Genomic DNA, 22,847 nt, shown 5'->3' with positions numbered 1-22,847 from the left:
TGCATATGTGTGCAGTTGATCAACATATTAATCTGGAGAAGTAAACATCCATATGTGCATTCTAGTAATTAAGCAAACAAAAACAAAACTAGGCAACAATGACCTGGGTGAAATTACTTGGTCAAAGTTAATGTTTGACTTGTTTAGTTTGCAATATTGTACAGCACCCTCGTTAGTCGCACAGTATGGGCTACAAGCAGTTGGCATTAATATGTCAGGGCTGCTTCACTAGAGGAGTACAGTTGTGAGTGAGTGTCTCTCTCTGTGTGTACACACACAAACACACACACGGAGAGAGAGAGTGCTAGGAAAGCAGACAGAATGCTCATACAGGACTGTTGTTACAGAGCTTGGCCACCAAATCAGCAAGTTGTTTTAGTTTGGAGTTTGATAGTGCTGAATGCTAGAAATAAGGTCTCAGATAGAAGGCAATGTCACTCTAGTGCAGAACTTTTCAAACTGTGTGTTGCGCGAATGCTCCCCGTGCTCCTCCCAGGGCTGTTCAACCTCCTGTTTGCTGGTAAAGCTTAATTACTATGTCGCAAAATGATGCATGTCTAAAAAGTTTTCACCAACATGAAACGTTTGGAAAGTTCTGCTCTAGTGTGTGCTGGTTTTGCCTCTAGTCTACTGAGCTTGGGAACAGCATATCTTCCAACACCTTGAGGGTGTGAAAAACCAGGACACACTCTTCTGGGGCTGCACGAGTCATGTGACCAACATGAAATTGCAGCTCCAGAAAAAGTTTTTGGGGTGAGATCATGGCACCCAAAATGCTCACTGTGCTTTGCATGAAAAACCGGACAATTGAGGGATATGGGAACAGGCAGGCCTGGCTCTGTATCACAGTCTGTAAGCATACATAGATGGTAGAGAAAATTATAATCATTATCATTAAATGTGTCTTTTGTGATGCCCATGCTACATGTTACCCCTGAGCCGTAGGAGGCTGTCTACAAGGTTTAGTGTCCGAATATAGCAACACAAAAGTATTCTTACGATGCCCTCCCCTCATTTGCTAGCATCTGAATTTGCACATGCTATTGGACATTAAAATGAAGACATCTTTGCATAGCTGGACGGATGTGTTTATTCTTGAGAAAGATTTACATTTTCTCTTAGTAGCTTTCTGGTAATTATGTTTGCACTTAGCTGATCACCAGTTGTGCATTATTACAATGGAAGGTGACAATTTGATTGTCCTCAGTTGCAGAAACAAGTAATTTTACGTTCAGCAAGGTGTCAGGTAACACTGCCTCACAGTACTAAGAGCTCCTGGCAGTGTGGTTTGGCACCTATATTTAACTGCTTTGTTGCTTGTGTAACCTCTGTTGAATCAGAAATACCATGCTTGCATAGTAGGCTTTAAAGTAAACTAACAATCTGCAACTGCACTGTAGCACCCATTGTTTCATTTTGGACGAAGGTACTAATTTGGTGTTTTACTAGAAAGTGATTACAGATATGCTTGAAATTGACACTTTATTTGCTGATCTGGAACAAAAGGTATTGCTGAGATGTGGAATGAAGTGCTGGGAATCAGTTTTTAAGATACTGGACAAGAAAAGTGTTTTGCTAAGAAGAAAGAAGTGCTTTGCATGATATATATATTTTTATCATTGACTGTGTCTTAATGTGATGCAGTCTGTCCCTTCAGCTTTACTCCACTCCTGAAAGCCACGTAGATGAGACAAAGCACATAAAGGTACCTTCAGCTGATAAATTTGGAAGAAATATGGATTTCAAATATCTTTCACAACCCCACATAATTTAAGATTTTTTTGTTTACTTTTCTTCAAAAACAGTTCTGTTGAGTTTCCTTGAGAGCTGTTTTATTTATTTATTAAATTTATTTCCCACATTTCCTCCCAAAGGAGCCTAGGGTGGCATACATGCCAGGGATAAAACAATGCAGTTATTTTCGGCTATTGCCTCAAAATATAACAATCCAAGGATTTTTAGGGTTTTGGGTTTTTTTGGTAGCACTTCAACAAGGGCAGGTGATTATTTATGTTACCTAGAACTCAGAGTAGTGGTTAACTGTGACTCCCCCCTTTTAATACTAATGGTCTATACAGTTTTTATGTATACTTTCTGTTTTGTTACAATGGCTGCCAAAGAAGCAAGTAAAAGCAGAGCAAGGACTGTTGCTCAGTCTGTTGCCAGCACCCTTACTATTGTTCCCAATTAGAAAATTTCTAGCTGAAGGCTCTGTCTGTCTTTCTCTCAATCTGTGTGCGTGTCAGTAAGAAATCAGATATGCAGAGACACATGGCAGAGTCATACGACTTTAAAGGCAGGCAGCACAGAGAAGCTAATACTAACCACTTAAACAGAGGTAGTTACATGATGTAACATTATCAGGAGAAACAATTCATGAGTCAAAGCATTCCGAGGCATACGAGCTCCAGCCCAGAGAACAAGCTTAGGCTGTATAAATAAAGTGACAGGAATATTATCAACTAAATATAAACTGCAGAAAATATTAACTTCTGGAGTTCTGAGTTGTATGATCAGTGTTTCACTAGTCTTCAGCACATCGGGTGTTGCGTTCTGACCTGAAAAACCGCCCTGCCTCCCAATTTATGCATGACATCACTCCTACCCCACTTTCTACTTACCTTCATGTATTCTACACTGTTCAGGACTGGCCCCACCATTCAACCGGTGGAACCATGCCAGGGGCACAGGGAGAGTAAAATAAAGCAGGACTTGGTGTCTGAATGTTGCATAAAGTAAATTTGATGGGGGCACAGTGTGGAAGGTGGAGAACTATTTTCTTTGGTCTGTCATGAATCTTCCAGCTTTCAGATTAATTGGATGGCCCTGAGTTCTAGTTATGAGAGAATTCTCTCCCCACCCTTCTCCCCACCTTGCACATCACATATCTAAACATAGTAAATACTCTTCCTTTTTCATAGCTGTTTTTATTATACCTGTTTTATAATACACTCCCGCTTACCTAGAAGTGAGACCCATTGAATTTAATGGGACTTCTGAGTAGACATAGCTATGGGTTGTAGCCTTACATGAGTTTACTGAAAAACAGCCAAATGCTGAGATACCAGAAGTAAACAACAAACAGAATTACAGAATTCCTTGTGCAAACTGCTGAACCAAACATCATTGTCATAGTTTTCTGTTTGGGAATTACGTGTCAGGATACAAATCCCGCTGTATAGGCAGCCACTCCTGTACGATCTCGTCCCTGTCATGTATGCCCCTTGTAATTGGATACCATGCGTTATAATTTAAGGAAGTAACTATTTGTTATTAAATGTCAGGTGGATTAGAGCATTACTTCAGCAATTCATTATGTTTCTGAATTTATGGCTAGATAATACATTTTGGCAGAGTCAGGGTTCCAAATAATCTGGCACCAAGATTAAGATTTCCATTTTCTCATTCTAATTAAGCCATGCTTCCTGGAAATGGGTATTCTTCTAGGGCACAGATGTAGCAAATAATTTCTATGTCTGATTTGTGGAGCTGCTTCCAGAGCAAAATAAATGACTGCTGATTCGCTGAAACAAGTGAAGCTACACCCGTCTGGATCTATTCATGGAACAGAAGTGACGGAGTACATAACAGACAGTGCCATTAAATTCACAGGTGCACAAAACATTTTCAACAACTCCATAAGATCACCTTACCTTGCAAGTAGAAAAATAACACAACATGGAGAAGGTTGGGGAAAATGTTCCTTCTAATGCACTAATTTCCTAATTACATTTTTTTTCTTTTTTGGTGCGAGGTAGCATTAAAATCCACAATCTTTCACTGCAGACTGAAGTGGTATAGTTCACTCTTGAGTCTTAGGAACATTAGCATCTGCATTTTTATATTACCTGGTGCAGTGTGAGTCTGAATCCATTAAACCAGTGGTAGCCAACATGGTGCCCTCCAGATGTTTAGGACATCAGCTCCAGACTCCATTGCTAGCAGTCAGGTACCGTATGTTGGGAGTTGTAGGTTGTGTTCAAACAGCACTTCATTCTCTTTTCCTGGCATATCCTTCCCTGATAATTTCTTCATATTGTGTGATCTTTCACACAATGTAAAACCCACTTCTGGAAATCTAGTGGAAGTTTAGTGCTCATTTCCATGTCAATGATTTCCAGGAGAAAACAACAACAATCCCATTAACTTGGGAAATCATGGGAGTTTTGTATTGTACATTCGCGTGGCAAAATTTGTAGCAGTGTCCCAGGATACGGTTCTTTCCCATCATTTAAAATTAAGCACAGCATGGCAGTATGTTGATGAAAAAGTCATAGTTCCATAATGCAACAGTGTGAAAAGTAACATTAGAAAATGATACTGAAGTGCTGGCATTACAACTAATATATGCACTAAGCCCCACACCTGAATGCAGCTGTAGACCAAAGTATTTGGAGGGTACCTCTTTAATGCAGAGGGTCCCTGTATTAAATGGATGGGGGCATAGATGCTAATTGAAGGATTGAGGCCTTTTCTGTAAGATCAGACCCAAAGAGACTCAGGAACCAGAACTCTTAACCAGGTCCAGCTGCAGATACCAGTGGTTAGGTGTTAATGTTGAATAGCTTAGTAAGGAAACCTGATTCAACAGTGGAGGTAGGTGATTTTAGAGTTCTGTACTTTGCAGAGAGAAATTTATGGTTTAAAACCAGGCCTAGGAGCAGGAATGGAAATCAAAGCAGTAGTGCAGAGAGCGAGAACAGATATCTGATTGAAAGAAGGTGACAGTCCAGACCAGGTTGTTAATTGAAGAAATGTGAGGTTTGTAGCAGGTCATCCATGATAAGAGGACAAGCCATCATTGCTGGCTCTAACAGTATAATATTTACTGGGTTTGAAGAAATGTCCTGACTAATATATCTGGCAAATTGTTCCTTGGGCAAGGATGCTAGACTGAGGCCCCCAAAGACCTGATTTCAATATCACGTTCCTACAGCCTACAGTATTTTGTATTGCTTTGCAGTTCAACCTTTCCACAATAGATGGCTTCCAAGAAGAGGAGTGCTATTAGTATCACGACACAATTATTTTGTCAGAACACTTTTACTGACATTGTGAATTTTGTTTCTGTTTGTTCATTCATTGGATAACGATTAGAGGTATTTCCCCCATATGTTGTGGGAATTCCAAATGCCATCTAGGAATTCTGAAAGTGCGCTTTGGATTATTTGAAAAACACACTGGATGGAAAGTTTCTATAAGCTCAGGCTTCTCACAAAAGGGACAGGAATGAAGATTACTTTTGTGAAGTCTTGTCTTTACCTGGGTCAGCAGCTTTTACCAGACAAGTCCCCTGCGGAGACCTTGTCGGCACTCAGAAGCTTGGGGCGCGCTGAACTCCGCACGCCCCAAGCTTCGGGATTAGTGCAGAGCACCTGGGGGGGGAAAAATAATTTCCCCCCCTTTATTTCCCCCCCAAAAAACTAGGTATGCCCTATGGGCCGGTGCGTCCTATGTATGTACGTTTGTATGCATGTATGTACGTATGTATATATGTATCTATCTTGTGGGGACCCTTCACATCTCAGCATGGCATGGTGTCATACAGTTTATTACAGCAATGCTTTTGTACCTCCCTCCAATGTCCCCTCAATGTCATACAATGTATCCCCCCTGACAGTCACTTAATGCAGTGGCTGTAATTTCCTCTTATTCCTCTACTGCACAGTATTATAAACAGATTTTTTAAAACGAGCATCAGACAAATTGGATGCCTCTCCTTTTACGACTGTACCACTGTAGACACTTGTTTCTAGGAAAGTGGAATTGGATCCATTTGATTGCATTTAAATTTTTCATGCTTCAGCAGTTTGTCTGGGAGCACAGTAAAGAAAAACCCCACAAGTGAGAAGAGTTTAGAATAATAGAACTTGATTTTGTGTATTATAGCAGCACCATTTGCGCCGCTTTAGTTAGGGTTGTGTCAGCACTTCCATTATAAATCCCTGTTTTCAGGGGTTATAAGTGGCGAGGGATTCTTTTCTAAAAAAATAATTTTTTGGGAAAAAACAACTTCTAGAAAAGAACTGATTTCACTGTCATTATAAATTTGTTACGCACAAAAATAATATTAGGTAAACGAAAAAGTGGCACAATGTCAAACCACTTTTAGAATAAGGGTGATTTGCATTTTTATTTTTTTAAATAGTACTGAGGATGCCAGAAAATACCTTAGGATCATGCTGATCTGGGTTGGGGAACTCTTGCCCTTCCAGATGTTGCTGGACTTACAGCTCCCCTCACTGCCAGCTAAGATGACTGTTAGTGAAGCATGATGGGAAATCTACTGCCACCATATCTGGAGGACCACAGATTTCGCCCAGATGTAGATGGTCATAAACTTGTTTTTACAAACTTTAGTAAGTTCTTCAAGATCACAGTTGTGCTCCCCTTACTGGCCCTGTTCTCTAGAATGGAACTTCATTATTCCACATGGTTCTGTGATTCTTTTTCAACAGTACCCCCCCCCCCCAAAAAAAGAGGCTTGAAGGGGAAGACCACAGTGGGAAGAAATAGGCTTCTTCTCCCTTCCCTCTTGTACCACACTCCTGCTGAAAATCACTCTCCCAAAGCTGGCATGATCTCACTGGGTAAAACAATAAAAGTATAACTCAATTTTGTGTAGAGTGGTTTTGGGCAGCAATACGGCATAAGGGGGAAAGGGTTAAGAAACCCCTCCCTTCAAATTGCAGCTTCAGTGGTTAAATTTGTACCACAACATGAAACAATTGCTTAGGAAAATTCTAAACTTTATGGCCCATTTGAAAATCTTAAAAACCATTGAGGGCAACACAAAATAGCGACATAACTGGTGATGCTCAACCCACCCCCCCAAGGTAGCCTAATTCAAAGCAAAGAAACACTTATTTTAAAAATACTGATAAGAATTGGGAGAGGCAGGGGGCCCATGGGAGGAGCCAAAAGGGTGTGTCTGTGTGAGGGCACCACATTGCCCATGGGTTTGAACAGAGGGAACCCCAAGCTCAAAATATAAAATACCTCATGGCATGCTGCAACATCAATAGCATTAAGCTTGACACAAATGCCCACGACTTTGTCCTCAAAGTTGCTTGCAAAGTAGTCACAGCAGGTATTCCAGGGCTCCAAACCACCCTCGCCTCCAACAGCATACCTCCTTCTGTTCATGATTTGTCATGATCGAGGCATCCCGTCTTCTACCCCCGTTATTTCCACCTGGGGGGGTTGTTGTTGTTTTTTAAACCCACCCAGACTGCCTATTCTGTACCTCAGCGGTGGGGTACGTTTGGCCCATGGTCCTAATTAGACTTGATAGGTCTGCCTATTTGGCACATCATGCTATTTGGCACTGGCCCTGACATCTGGTACGAGGCAGGTAAAGACATCGCTGTGCCAAAATGGGTTTTGCGGGCACAAATAAGCAGCTGAAAGATGGCACCTGCAAAGCCTTGCAAACTTGGCTTTGCAACCTCGGCCGATCATCACATTTGGCAAGGGCTTGCAAAGCACTTTTTATGGGGCTTCACAAGTACAGTTGGCTAATCATCAGGTCTTATGGCCCACTGTGGACCAGGATTCACAAAACTCAACAATCAGCTGATTTGTCAGCACTTTGCGGTCTGTACATTTGCATTTTTTTAAAGTCACCAGATATCATTGTGGCATCAGCTGATTGACAGGTGGGTAGGTCTACCTGCCTTCCTTCCTCCCTTCCCTTCTCTAGTTGGTATATTTCTTATCAGTATAGGAACAAAGTGCAGCAGCTGGAGTGCAAATAGCATAAGTTTGCACAGTACAGTACCCATAGCTCTATTTAGTGCTCAGGCAGTTTCAAAAGTGCAGCTAAAGAGCGTATTTCAGGAGTATTTGGTGCGGTGTTTTTATTTTGTTCATTACAATAAATATAGCAGTGTCTTTAACTAATGGGGCCTCCCGCCGCTGCCGCGCCACTGGAGCACGATTTCTTTTTCTCATCCTGAAGCAAAGTTCTTAACCTTAATATTTCTGGGTTAGCGGAGTCTGTAACTTGAAGCGTATGTAACCCGAGGTACCACTGTATTTATTGCAACACTGACTCAGTATTTCAGGGATGGGAAACCCTTTTTAAAAATACCTGAGAGTCACATTCAATTCTGTGCAACCTACTGGAAGCCTTCCTGCCATCTGAGGCAGTTGCTTCACCTGACATCATGGGTGACCATCACTTCTTGGTAGATGATGCTCAGATTCGAATCCTCTGTTCTGATACATGCAGTATTGTCAGTGACAAAAATAGGAATAGCTTATGAAGTTTCAGGATCTGGTGCTGTCTTATCCTGCAGATTATGTGTCTGTGTGTAGATAGATAAACAGACAAAAAGCTGGGCATATAAGTGTTTCTGCACAGATATACTAGATTTGTAGCAAAAAGTTGCAATTATGATAAAAAACATTCTCATGTTGTTTAACATTTATTTTTAAGTATCCTGAGTAGATATATTGTTTAAAGTGTATTTATCTGTGCATTGAATATTTGTTTACTAATGCGTCCTTATCAACATTGACATATGTATGTATAAATAAACAAATATGAAATGGAAAGAAAAGATGTTTCCACTGTAATTGCACTGTTAACTCGGTAGCTTTCAGAACGGTCACTTGAGGAATTACCCAAATCCTGTTTATGAAACGGAGGTGAAGTCTTTCCAGATTAATTATATTCAGCATGTAATTTCTAAACTTCACTCTGAATTTTGATTTTCAATTAACATTCCCAATTTGAAGATAATTTTCTATTTAATGTAATTGCAGGAAATAATTTATTGGCTGATTAAGACCGAGAGCCCAGCCTTCCTTAAGAAAACACCCCCTAACAAACCAGCCTTTAAAAGCCATCTCATAGCTTTGGACAGATTTAACCTATTTTCACAGCTGCACAGTTGCATTTAATTAGGATTGTGCACTGTTATTCATTGGTGCAGTTTGTAGTTGGAATTATTCTTAAGAGACATTTTCATTTCTGGGTTTGTGTCATGATTAATTTAAACTGAAAAAAGCAGCCAGAGCTTATTCCTTCTGGAAGAAGTCAGCCCTGTTTGTAATTGGAAGATGCCTGCGAATGCTCAAGTGAATAGAATCGTCTTCTAAGAACTGTTTTAAATGCACCATTGCCTTAAAACCACTGGAGATTTATTCACAATTGTACTGTGCTGGTAATCAGAATAGTGTACATTTAGCTTTCATGTTTAAAATAAGGTGGTATGTCTTGCACACTGATGCCAAATATTTGTCCTGACCTATTCCTTTCTAATGTCAGGATCCTGTGACTGCAACACTAATGTAATGGTTAAAATATCCTGCAGTAGTTAGAATTTGAAACTGGAGAATTTTTTTTGTCGTCCTGTTTGAAATAAACCTCCAGGATTCAGCTATTTTGTTAGTTTAGTGTAGTACATACAGTGATAACATCAAGATAATTCTGGTCATTGACAGTACTTTGGTTTGCACTCACGGTCTAAAGGTCAGCATTAAAATTATTTGTAAGGTTTGTGGTTGTTATGATTATTATTGCATAACAGGTATCATTGTTTTGATATGTTTCAGATTTATGTCAAACAGCCTGTAATACTTCTATTTTAAAATGTATATAATTAGATTAGCTGAACCAATAATAATTTTGTTCACTGTAGGATACTAAATCTGATTCTTCTCATTAATTGTGAGAAATTTAGCATTAGCTGTTAAATCCTATGTGAAACTTGGCCTGTTACATTAAAAACTACTGTTTAAATTGGAATTAACTTAATTATTTTTCTTTACACTTGATATTTCCTTCACTGTAATATTCATGAAAGCATGTGTCAGATCTGTAAATTTAACTGTTAGTCTCAGATTTCCATCCTCTTTAATCAGTAATTATTTGTCTATAGAAACAGTACTACTGAGTTAATGATTTGCTAATTTGAAAAATGCTCATGTGGTTTCCTCTGTTAACTGATTTGCGCATTTTTAAGGAAATGGTATGAAATCAATTATTATTAAAGAGTAATTAAGGTGGAAACCTCATTATTGAGTTATTGATGCAGTTTTCGCAATAAAGATATTCTAAATTTTCTTAAGAATATCTTAAGTATATGTCCCCATCAATATATTTGAACTGTTAGTTTACCTTAACAGTGTCTTCTTGTTTCTTCATAAATTAAATTTTTTTTATTTTCTGTTTTTATTGAAATAATTATTTTTGAACATTATCATGAGTTTGCTTCTGTGGAAAAGGCTTCAAAAGATAAGATCAAATATTCTTCTTAGAATAAAGCGGAGATTTTAAATGCATACCTTTCTTTATCGTTGATCCAATACATTTGATTGTATGCCAAATTCTTCGCACCTTGTAGCAAAGGAACAATATGAAATAGAAAACTATTTTAGAAACTTAATTTTTAGAACACAAGTAATGCAAACTTCAAGAGGCAGATCCTTTATTTATTTATTATGCTCTACAAATATATCATAGGGCTTATTTGGAGCAGCATAGATAGTGGCTTATAGATTCTGTTTTGCAAGGGGAACACATTCCATAATCAAGTGATCACTGGCTTTCTGGCTTAATTGTACAAATGCTAAAATAGGCAGTTCTCACAAGCTCACTTAAATTAAGAGAACATGCAGGAAAAACCTTTGGGTTGTGAGGAAAAACTGTGTATTTACATTAGGAGCCTTTATGGTATCAAGGGTAGGAGAAATCACATACCTCTGGTATTTCAATATGATTATTCTGGCTGTACCAACCACTTCCTTCTCTGGGTGTAAGTCACAGAGGACTCACTTGTTTGAATCTGAAATTCACATGAAAGATGAGAACTTAATCCAGCTACCCCAAATTCTTATTTTTGCAGTAGTGTCTTGATCAACCTTTTTCAGCCGTGGGCCGGTCCACCGTCCCTCAGACCTTGTGGGGGGCCGGACTATATTTTGAAAAAAATTAAAAATGAACGAATTCCTATGCCCCACAAATAACCCAGAGATGCATTTTAAATAAAAGCACACATTCTACTCATGTAAAAACATGCTGATTCCCGGACCGTCCGTGAGCCGGATTGAGAAGGCGATTGGACCGCATCCAGGCCCCCAGACCTTAGGTTGCCTACCCCTAGTCTTGATCAAGCCTTTGTTAAGGTGAGGGATGCTCCTTGATCCATCCTTGTCACTAGAGACCCAAGAGATATCAATGGCTAGGAGTGCATTTTGCCAGCATCAGCTGGTGTGCCACTACAAACACTAATTCTTTCCTTTGATATTGCTCCTGGGCTCTTGGCAAACCACACTTAGTTTAGGGATATGATGGTAAATTAGTTTTGGATGTGGTAGCAATAATAATAATAATAATAATAATAATTTTATTATTTATACCCTGCCCAACCCAGCCATTCTGGGTGGCTCCCAACAGAACACTAAAACCCTGTGCAAGCAAAAGACCTCTCCCTATTTTGACTTTATTTTTTTTCCTTTTGTTGTATTTGCAGCCTAGTCTTTAAATTTAATAGAATGCATCTGTGTGTTTCCTTTTCTTATCTTGTAGAAGAATGTCTTCCAAGCAGGCCACCTCTCCATTTGCAGCTGATGGAGAGGAAGCAACAACCCAGGACTTAGCATCACAGGAGCAGGAAGAAGGCAACAATGAAGAGCTTGTGGCTTCCCATCTGCCTCTACACACCCTATTGCACAACAAACCTCACTCCGAGGAGCTACCAACTCTAGTTACTACAATCCAACAAGACGCTGACTGGAACAGTGTTATCTCAACCCAGCATAGAATGGTATGTCCTAAATCTGTGACAACCTTTGGAGTGTTGCTTTAGGCAACTCTTCTTAATCATGATATTTTCAAACTGAAATGACACAGTGCGTAAGAGATCAATGTCAGTAAGCTAAGCAGTTCCTCTTATATGTATACAGGTCTTCTTGAATGAAGTCATGGGATTAGTTCACCACCAAAAGGAAATTGCCCCTGTTTATCATCATTTTCTTTCCGTTTCCTAATTTAAGTCTTGGCATCATTCACCTTATCAATATTGTATTGTGTTTGTGGTCACGGCTATGAAGACTCTGTCAGTGATGGCTGAGCTGATAAACTGGAATGTAATGCTAATTTCTTCAGGGAACTAAAGCAGCTTCCACCAGCCTCCAGATGTTTGGACTACAGCTCCCATTGTCTTTGACTGTTGACCATACTGACTGGGCAGGTAGAAGTTGTAGTCTAGCACCTGGAGGTTAGAAAAGGCTGTTCTAAAGTGTATTTGAGCTCATCAAAGCTAATTGCCTCTTTCCCAGTATGAGATCTTACTGCTATGATAAGAGTTCCACCCCGTTCACCATGCAGATAACTTCATGTCTAGTTTGGTTTCACAACTCAGAACACCATTACCCCTGCCACAGACCACAGATGATTGACTCTAATGACTGATGTGTTGTTCTTTTAAGTTCATTGGTTTCAGGCCTGCCAGTGGAGTCCTGCACTGCAGAGGTGACTCTTGCCTCACCTACCTTCTTTCCAGGACCAATGATCAAACACCTTAAATAATGTAATTTTTACTTGGCAATGAAGAGGAGAGAATGGCAAAAGCCATGCTATCTCCTTCTCATCCCTCATACTTATAATTGGACTTTGGACAAAAGCACCCAGTGCTTAAATGGAGGGCATCTCTCTAGAGCGGCTTGGTTAACACAATGAAACTTGTATAAAACATATTGAGGGAACATTCTTTCAGGCTGCGTGTGACACATCAGTTTGTGGGAAATTATTTCTATCTCTTTGTTAATCTGCAAACTTCAGATACACAGCAGCAGATGTGCTGATAGTTGGATAAAATCTGTCCCCTCCCCATAATTGTGAGAGAACTCCTAATAGGATTCCCAGACCTGCTGTGTTCCCCCAAGGTACAAACTATCTACTCAGGCTGTGTGATGAGAGAAAAATGTGTCCCTGAAGCCAGGTGTTAGGAGCTTAAAAAATTAAATGTGATCAAACATATATCTTATACAGTAACTGAACCTTTTATGTTCTTTGAAAAGTGGAGAGAGGAATAGTAAAGAACTCAAAAGGAGATGGGATGGGGGGGGACGGTGTGGCACTGAATCTACCTTTCAATGTATTTGCAAATCTTCCTCCAGATTTACTTCTCTTTTTGTGGGGGTGGGGGTGGGTGGGACGCAACTTCGTGTCAATACTTGCTGTTCCTTCAAGAAGCTGAAACAGCCACAAGTTACTCTCCCATTATCAGATTTCTGAAACAGGTGCATGAACTTTGCTCGAGTGACTTAGCTTTCTGGTTTCACTTTTCTTGTTTCTGAAAAATACTCCAGCCTTCTTGGATAAAGTTCCTGAAAATCATTAGTAGTTAACCACATGTCCCTAAGGAGAGATCCAGTAGGCTGTACATAATTCTTCACCTAAGTGAGGACTGCCTGTGAGTGGTAGTAGTTGGTCCTAAGCAGAAACTGAATTCCTGAAGCTTACAGGGAAAAAACCAAAAATCATGTTGCTTGAAATTATAAATGTCGATCAGTCAGAAAAAGTGGCCGATAGCTGAACTAATGGGGAAATACAACAGCTTAGGGATTGACATCAGCATTTAACCTTCAATTGACAGGCGGGATCAAATACACCCTGACATAGGGGTGGGGTGGGGAAAATGCATAAAAAGCGTTTGTGTTGGTCTTCCACAGTTCCAGGTATTCCTTAATCATGGTGAGGTGTGAATTGCCATGTAGTGTTTCAATGGCTCTCCTTGAAAATTGATGTTTTTATTCTTGCAGCTTTTGGGGTCAGTTCTACTTCTCTTACAATGGCAGAAACAACTTTAAAACCATTCACACCGAATGCTAGAGGGGTGTCAAAGTGACACTGAAAGGTGCTGTTTATCTTCATGTCTATCGTGCTTAGCCTAGAGCAAGGAGCACAGAGAATGAGAAAACAATACCTTGTCATTATACATGTTATTAAGGGCCAGTACTATCCAACAGGTTTACAAAACCCCTTTACAAATCTGAATTATAAGAACATTTTCCCCATTTATAATCTTCCATGTCTGACAGCAAATTTGAATTTATTTTTAATCATAGCTATCATTTTGTGCAAGACTTACAAATTTGGATTTTTGGGTCACTGCAACCCCAACTGCATTTGCAGATGTCTGCAAGCAACCTCAAAAACCTGTACATGTCCACTTTTTCTGTTTACAGAAATATCTTTACAAAATGTCTTGTTCAGGGTTGCCAGACAGCCCCAGCAGCTCAAAACCTACCACAGACAGTGACTGAGAAACCAGCAACACATTTCTTTAATGTAAGCAACTGATAACATGGGAATTAGCTAAGAACAATCTCTCTCTGGTTGGCACATTGGGGGAAAAACACCACTCCAAAAATTCTCCCAGAGTTGCTTGTCTACAGATCCAGAAGTGCTTTTAGGTGTGAAGAAGACCTAAATGATTTGTTGGGCAATGATTTTAAGGACTGCTCTGCTTTAATTGATTTGTTATCTTCGTGCTGGTGTGTTAATGATTTTTTTGTAGTTTCATTTTGTAATTTGCATATTCTTTGTAAGCAGATTTAGATATAAATGGGATGTGACAAATAATTATGAATGATAAATACAAACTGCAGAATCCATAGGTACTATAGTCATGGACATGTAGTTATCAGTCATTCTCCAAAGTCAGATGCCTAAGCCCTAGGACTGAATTCAGCAATAAAACCTCACCAGAAAGTGAAGTTCAGAATCTCAGAGTGGCCACCAATCAGTCCCCGCTTTCCATAGGACCCAACTCCAGGAGGCTGTGGGTGCTTGGGCACCCACAATAATATAATTGTGGGGGCCGGGCACCCACAAATCAATGAGAAAAGCCAGGAGGCAGCAACAGTGCTGCCTCCAAGAGAGAAGTTGTTCAGTTCCACCCTTTACATCCAACCAGCAAGGCACCCTTTCTGGGTGGGTGCTCAGATGCAGAGGCAGAGGCATGTGCAGGAGTGTGCGTGTGACGTCACATGTCCACATTGCGGTAGTGGGCACCCCTGCCCTTCTCTTCCTCTGACAATCTGAATGAAGAGGCAGGTCCATAAGCTTAGTCATGGAAGATGCATCCATAGCATTACACAGTGGAACTGCTGGGGATACACAGATCTTTTGTTGTTGAAGTCGCCGCTGCATGCTTTCTGACATGTTAGGAGATGTTGCACTTCTGAGCAAATCACTCATGTGAAGAGTTACATATTGGGGCCAATTCATAACATATGAATAGAGGTTTTAGAGTGTCTACCCTATGCAGCTGTGTGAGATTAAAAAAAGAAAGTGGAATATGGAAATGGGCCTGAAAAAATTACTATACAAGTCATTTCCAGCATTCTTTGTATGCAGCACTTCTGAGTTATAACAAGAGTAACATATACTATATTGAATTTTAATGTTATCATTTTTTATTTTTTATTTAAAAAAAGACAACCACCACCAAACCCTACACATTGACTAGAAATGTTTTCAAACTTTCACTCCCTTTTGATATCAGGAATTGCTTTTCACTGAGTCCTTTGTGTGTTCTGAATGTCTGGAAGCCAAAATATTTTGTTTTAACTCCCACTCTATAGTATTTCCCAGCTGTGTACTTATATGGTGTAATAAAAGGATTTAACAAATGGGAAATAGCAGCTGCATTTGGAAATTCCTTTTGTGCTTGCTCTTCATTTGACAGATTCAGCAATGTGCAACAACTGCCATGTCAGACCTGGAGTGGCTTCCACTTCAAGTATCTCATCTCCATCCTGGTGGATTTTACAGTAGAGAAAATACAAAACAATTGAGTGGGGGTGGAGGATGATCCCATTGCACAGTTGGATATACTGGCAGTCTGTTTCTATCCTTTGACAGTGGGTGTTGATGCTTATTTTATTGGAAAATATGGAGCTGCATATATATGTAATAATACACCTTTCATTCTTAAAGAATTGTCAGGTTTTATTTATTTAAAATATTTTATGTCCCTCCTTTCATGCAAATGAAACAATGCAGAGGTTTAAACCTTGCAAATCATGAGAGCTTGGAAGCAGTGTAAGAACTAGGCATATTTTGGGTATGGAAGGCAATTGACACATGAAAACAGCAAAAAAAAAGTTTAATAGTCATTAATACAGTAATTAGTAACTTATAGTATTATGGCTGTTGCTCATAGAGTCAATGCGGTGATATGCTGTGGATATTGATGTATAAATGAAACAAACTGAATGATTGATGAAAGTGCAATACTATTTAGTGGTGGTTGCTCTTATCCTTCCCATTTCTCTAATGTCCTTAGAGAATTTTGGGGGGCAAATAGACAGAAAGGGAAAACACCATATGAGGGAGCATGAAATACATGCAAACTTGTAAAGAAGAGAAAATGAAGATAGGAATAGGTGGGAAAGATTGCTGAAGTGAACGTCTTATCAGCATACAGTGAGGGGGGAAAGTATTTGATCCCCTGCTATATTTGCCCATTTGTCCTCTGATGAAGAAATAACCAGTCCATAATTTTAATGGTAGGTTTATAGTAGCTGTGAGAGACAGAATAACAACAGGAAAACCCCCAGAAACCCAGAAGACAAAAGTCAGAGATTGATGTGCATTATAATGAGTGAAATAAGTATTTGATCCCCTATCAACCAGCCAGATGTCAAGCTACCTGGTATCTTCACTGTATGTAACCAGCTGAGATTATAAGCACCTGCTGTAAGGGAGAGGTCTTACCTGTAATCCCAGCTCATTACAGTACCTGTACAAAAGACACCTGTCAACAGAAGCAATCAATTCAGCAGATTCCAAAGTAGCCACCAAGACCAAAGAGCTGTCCAAGGATGTCAGGGACAAGAACAGGGGTTTTCCTGTTGTTATTCTGTCTCTCACAGCTACAGTAAACCTACCATTAAAATTATGGACTGGTCATTTCTTCATCAGAGGGCAAATGGGCAAATTTAGCAGGGGATCAAATACTTTCCCCCTCACTGTATGAGAAAGAAGGGGCATTCTAGAGGCTGACAGCCATTTGAGGTCATTACCATTGTTCAGGGAACCTACTTGGGTCTACTTCTGCTAGATAGTATTTCTCAGGCTTCCAGGGCTAGTTCAACCTTGACATTTTAAATTAGCACCACAGGCCTGCACTTAATTTCTTGGATTGAAGCTCAGTTGGTTTTCATGAATTTTCCTTCAGATATCTGTGCTTAACATTTGTCCTCTTAAGTGTAGGCGGCATTGTACAGTGGTACCTTGGGTTACGAACTTAATTCGTTCCAGAGGTCCTTTCTTAACCCGAAACCGTTCTTAACTTGATTCTTAACTTGCTAATGGGGCCTCCTGCTGCCACTGCGCAATTTCCATTCTCATCCTGGGGCAAAGTTCTCAACCCGAGGTACTACTTCCAGGTTAGTGGACTTTGTAACCTGAAGTGTTTGTAACCCAAAGCGTTTGTAATCCGAGATACCACTTATCCATGTTAAGTTAGTTGAAAGGAACGTTAATCATGGAATTAAATCAATGCTTCCTTCAGTGTTTGGGTTAGAAAAATAAATCCTATTCCATGTACAGAGTTTACTCATTTAAGGATTCAATTACCGGATGTTCATCTTTAGATTTTGATATAGTTTGAATAATGCATTTCCTGCTAAACCAAATTATGTTGATTATCTGGCTAAATCTTTGTAGCGTGTGGTTACATGACATAGTTCTGTAGGGTAAAACTGGTGGGACAGCAGAAGTAATTCTATCTGCATAGAGGCATTGCACAAATGAGGCATGTGCCACTTCTCCTTCGCATTGTGTATAGATATTCCAGTAGCAGCGAAATGGCTAGTTATGTTGGATGTAGCAGATAAATTGCACAGATGACTTCTTATTCCAGAAGTTGTTGGCAATAGGATAGCCATGAGCCATTTTACATAAGTAACACTTACCAAGTAGCATAAAGCAGGCCACAATTTGAATTCAGGCTTTAAAAGAACATTTAAGTACCCCCAAGCAAAGATCTTGGCTGTTCTCTTGCCAAACCTGGGATCTGTAGCTGTACATTTCAAGCACATTTACAGCACCTTAACAGTCATGGCTTCCCTCAAAGAATCCTGGGTACTGTAGTTTAATCTTCACAGAGCTACAATTCCCACACCCTTAACAAACAACGTTTCCCAGGATTCTTTGGGGGGGAGCCATGTACTTTAAATGTATGGTGTGGATAATGAACAAGTCCCGCAGTGTAGATCTGCCCCTGGATAACTGACATACCTTGTCCTACCATTAGGCATAGTAAAGCAGCCAGCTCAGACATCATACATTCGATATCCTGAAAAGGCAGCAAATGGTTAGTTGTTTAATTTATTATTGTTATATTTTCCCTGCCAGGGAGTGAAAGAGAGGTCCTTATGGGACTTTCAGCATCATGTCCCAAGATAACTTGACTGGCCCTGGGTGCTGTGCACCTTGATTTGGGGAAGGGGGCCAGGAGCAGCGTTTGCTGCTCTGTCTCAGGTAGAGACAGAGTGTTTTGGGTTAGCCCTGATAACTTTCATGTTTTGGGTTAGCCCTGATAACTTTCTGCCACAATGAATTGCAGTTTCAATAGACTAAGGCTGCAATTCCATACACACTTACGTGGGAAAACATGCACAGGATTGTACTGTTGGGAATGAGGCCATGGGACTCAGTGGGACTAGCAAGTTAATTCACTGCATGAAACAACTGCAAACAACTACAGTTTGCATCACCACCAGAAATCAGGTGTTAGGCAGAAATGCTTCCAGTGTGAGGATGTTGCATCTAGAAAGGGTTGGTATGTATGCCTCTTTAGAAATTAATTACAGGGAATGAAACTTCAGCTTTTGTCTGGATGTACTGAGCTGATGGACTGTGTGTCCTTTTCAGTGGTTCTGAACCTCTGTATTCGGAAGCTCTTTCCACCCCCCCCCCCTTTCCATTGCTGTATATTTACAATGTGTGTTTTGAAAGTAGCAGCATTTACATGCTCTAAATTGTTCAGTTTCTTTCCCCCTTTGGATGAGAAGGAATCAGGTATGCATGCTGATTAACACACTCCAGTCATTAACATGTGATTATGTGGGCTGCATATTGAGCACCTGCCAGAAGATAAAATCCAGTACTTTGCTACATCTGTGCAAGACTTTTTGCATTTCTTTTGTACTTTGACAGCTTGAGGGGGGGGGAATGGGTTTTGTATCTTTGTTCAGCATAATGAAGCTGTGTATGTAAAATGTTTTCAGCGAGGCAGGAAAAGAAACCATGGACATTCGTTTCAGTTTTTGAGGTTACGAAAAATCCAATAGCAAGGACTTTCACTGCCCTGAAAGTGAGACATGAATCAACTAACATGCTGTATCACTGACATTCACACGCAAGTTACAACATTCCCGCCTGTTTATAAGGATTATCTTTTCTGGGATTTGGCCAGGGATATCCTAATTCATAACAATTTTATGAGATACCTTTATGTCTCATAAATGTCCTCTTTTTATGTGACTCTTACACACGGTTCAGCAGTGTTTACCATACAGAAACACAAGGGCTATATTGCTTTCTCCCGACATTCCTCTGCAGGTGCTGCAATGCATGCATAGGAGAGCATGCTAAATGTGTGCAGTGAAGGATTTGTATGTATGGAAGTGGCTAAAATAATCCCTTTTTATTGTGGCTTCTACAATGGAATGCTAGTGGCATTTACAATGTGTAGTTTTGGTGTGTGAGCAAGGCTGCTCATTTTACTCTTAAGTTAAAAAGCCTTCATTTTATTCTCTTGCTCTATGTGTGGACAATATATGTATATTTTAAAAATATTCCTTTCCATGGGTAAAGAGGGGGAGCTATCTGCTCCGTCACCTGGAGCGGCGCACATGCTGTGCACCCGGGGGCGGGGCTAGCGGGAGCAGGGTGAGCATCCCAGGGGGGCAGGGCAGCGATGTCACTCCTCCTCAGTGATGACACCTGGGGGGGACCGCACCCACCGCACCCTCTTCCTCCGCCAGTGCATGGGTAGAATGCTTTCTTTTGGAAGGAAGTTCCTGGAGGCATGTTTGGGTGGAATCTAAATGGTGCCTTTGCACTCACAGATAGGGTTTTGATCCAGAGAAGGTAGAGAGGAGATAAATTTGGTTAGTCCCTGCTTCTCCCTGCACATCCCCTATACTACCTTCCACCCTATTCTGGAGGGATCCCCAACTCTCTGAAGATGATTTTCACAGGGAATTGGGGCTTCAGGGGGTGGGGGAATGGAAGAAAATGCCCTCCTCTCTTCTTCCATTAGAGATGCCTCTGCTGGATTAAAAGCCCTTCTAAGAGTGCAATGACACCAATAGGACTCCACCTTTTGAAATTATTTACGCAAAGTCCTTGGGCGTCCTGGTCATTTTGATACATGGGCTTCAAATATTTGAGTGATTAACTCTCTCAGTACTTCAGCAATATTTACTTGGCTATGTAACATTCCATGGAAATGTGTGCCCAGGATCTAATGGAAGAGAGCTGCTGGGTGGAGGGGGTTGTTTCATGGGACATGTTACCGACAGGGGAAGGGTTAAGCAGTCCTACCAAATGGCCATTGGACTGTTACACATGAATGCTGTGCAACATAAAACTTTGTCCTGGTTATTCCTTCTCTGTTTGTAAAACATACTTTACTTAGAGATTCAGCTTTATAGGAAAGCTTTAAAAAAGAAATAAAAGTGGAAATACACACTGAAACTAGTCATTTATATTTTTTGTGGAACCAGGATAACTTGAAAACTTTATATTAACGTGATGACTATATAACATTTTTGGGTGTTTGTGTGTGTAAATATTTGCTTTCATTATATGTTAACTCCATTGAGATCCAAGTGCTAGCCTGCTGCCATATTTTGGAATAAAAACCATTCTGAATATCCAACGTTTCTTGGGTGTTTAGATGCTTGTGTCATATTAAATGCAAGGATTGATAAATATCTCTTCATAACTGAGGCCCCTCAACTGCATAGAAATAAGGACTCAAGCAACTCATTCATGTTAGTAATATTTATTTTCTGCTTTGCTGCCCACACATGCAAATGCTTTCTTTGAACTCCTATAGAAATAGCAGTTGCCTTGTGTTTGCAAGTGTTCTTGTTGGCTACTGAACAGGAAAGCATTAACAACTTCCAGTTTATGATTGAAAATTAAAGTACAAGTTACCATTTTAGCCTAGTTTGTTTGTTTGTTTTTCATTTTGTTGTTTTTACTGATCCCCCGCCCCTCGTATTTTCTGCTCTTAATATGTTGAAGCAGACAATAGTTTGCCAACAGTCTACAGCCTGTTGAAAGTAATTCTTCTGGATTTGGCTTACTCAGATAAGATTGAGGCATGCACAAGGTTATAATTTAAGAGATTCTTCCAATGAACAGGAGATCATGACATGATAGGAGTATGCTTTTTATCTGATTCTGCTCTTAAGGTAGTAAGGACAACCAGCTTGCTGTGGTGATCCCTTCATAAAGTGTATATTTTGTTAGTGCTTAACTGAGCCTAGGATCACTGGGGGCTCATAGAACCAGAACCTGTTTCAGTGGCTATCAATTAGGTCTAGGATCCACAAGGTTGCGATAAAGTATATTTTATTTCCATGAACTATAAAGCAAGTGAAATAAAGTGATGCTATATGATTTGGAGATACTGGTTTACATTGAGATCAGGCTGCAGTACCAGCCTTAGGCACCAGTTTATTCTGGATCTTTCTACCTTGTTTCAGCACCATGTACATTCATTAGTGGAGGCAGTATGTCTCTGAAAATGCGTTGCTGGGGATCATGAGTGAGAAAGTGCTGTTGCATTCATGCCCTGTTTGTGGGTTTCCCAGGAGCACCCAGCTGACTACTGTGAGAACAGAATTTTGCATTTGATATGCCACCGGTGCTGCACTTAGGTTGTTCTTTTAGCAATTTATATACCACTTAACACCATAATGCTTCAGTGGTATACAGCAAGGTTAATGCAACTATCAGTTGAAACTAACTGGACAACTTGCTGAAATTAAAAGGTTTTCACTGGTCTGGATAAGTTCAATAGGGAGGAGCCTGTCTGATATCATCTGGCTGTGGGGGGTGGTGAGTTTCACAGGACTGGCCCCATAATATTGAAGGGAGCCATGTATATCCATTGCAACTGTGATTAGAATGAAACACACACACACATATTATATATATATATATAGAGAGAGAGAGAGAGAGAGAGAGGGGGAGGGTGGGTGGGTGGGTGAGGGTGGGTGAGTGTATATATATAACAACCACTGGTTTAACTGGCATTCTTAACATGAGTTGGACTGTACCTGGTTTCATTTGAACCATGACTGGGGATGCTCTCAGTGAAACTCGCTAAAGGTCTGGTAAAGTGGATTTGTACAGAGGGAATAGCCACACTCAGTCTCTGAACCTGGAATTTGCTGCATGTCCATATGGGGATCATATGCTAAGAGGACCAATTAGCAAAGCATAGATGGGTAGTTTCATGCAGAAAGTGTGTTCCATTGATATTTTGTTGGAAAACAACATTGTTGTTGGCATCTGTCTGTCTTGGGAGACAATGGAGGAGTGTGCCTTTGAGGGTGATGTCAGACTGCTGGAAGGTTGCAGTGCCTGCTGTGGCTGTAGAGACCTATATGGGAGAGACATGTTTTCTTCCAGCTGGGGCAAATGAAGGTGTCCAATTGTGCTGCTGCAGGTGCACCGTGGTGTTTATTTTCTTTGTGCCCCTCCCAGCAGTCCTTCCTCCTCTCAGCACTGTCTGTATGGAGACATTGCCTGTCTGCATATGGAAAACACCAAACTTCCACCAACAGCAAGGTTACTTTCT

The 22,847-nt window shown here is 40.3% G+C and overlaps 1 protein-coding gene across 17 annotated transcripts in view; it reads left to right on the top strand.

The window, feature by feature from the left end:
* Nucleotides 1-22,847, top strand: part of SOX6 (SRY-box transcription factor 6) — a 448,703-nt gene that overhangs the window by 169,006 nt on the left and 256,850 nt on the right. For 16 of the 17 annotated variants that reach the window (XM_053392405.1, XM_053392369.1, XM_053392397.1 and 13 more), the window contains one exon: nt 11,537-11,774. The exons of the other annotated variant lie outside the window; for it this stretch is intronic. In XM_053392405.1, coding sequence (XP_053248380.1) covers nt 11,541-11,774 — 234 coding nt within the window. In that variant the 5' untranslated portion in view covers nt 11,537-11,540. The remainder of the gene's footprint in view (nt 1-11,536; nt 11,775-22,847) is intronic. 17 annotated transcript variants of the gene reach the window in all.

Source organism: Podarcis raffonei, chromosome 1 (genome assembly GCF_027172205.1).
Source record: "Podarcis raffonei isolate rPodRaf1 chromosome 1, rPodRaf1.pri, whole genome shotgun sequence".
Lineage (NCBI taxonomy): Eukaryota > Metazoa > Chordata > Lepidosauria > Squamata > Lacertidae > Podarcis > Podarcis raffonei.
The sequence above is the reverse complement of the archived record's forward strand: the minus strand, read 5'-3'. Positions and strand labels throughout refer to the sequence as shown.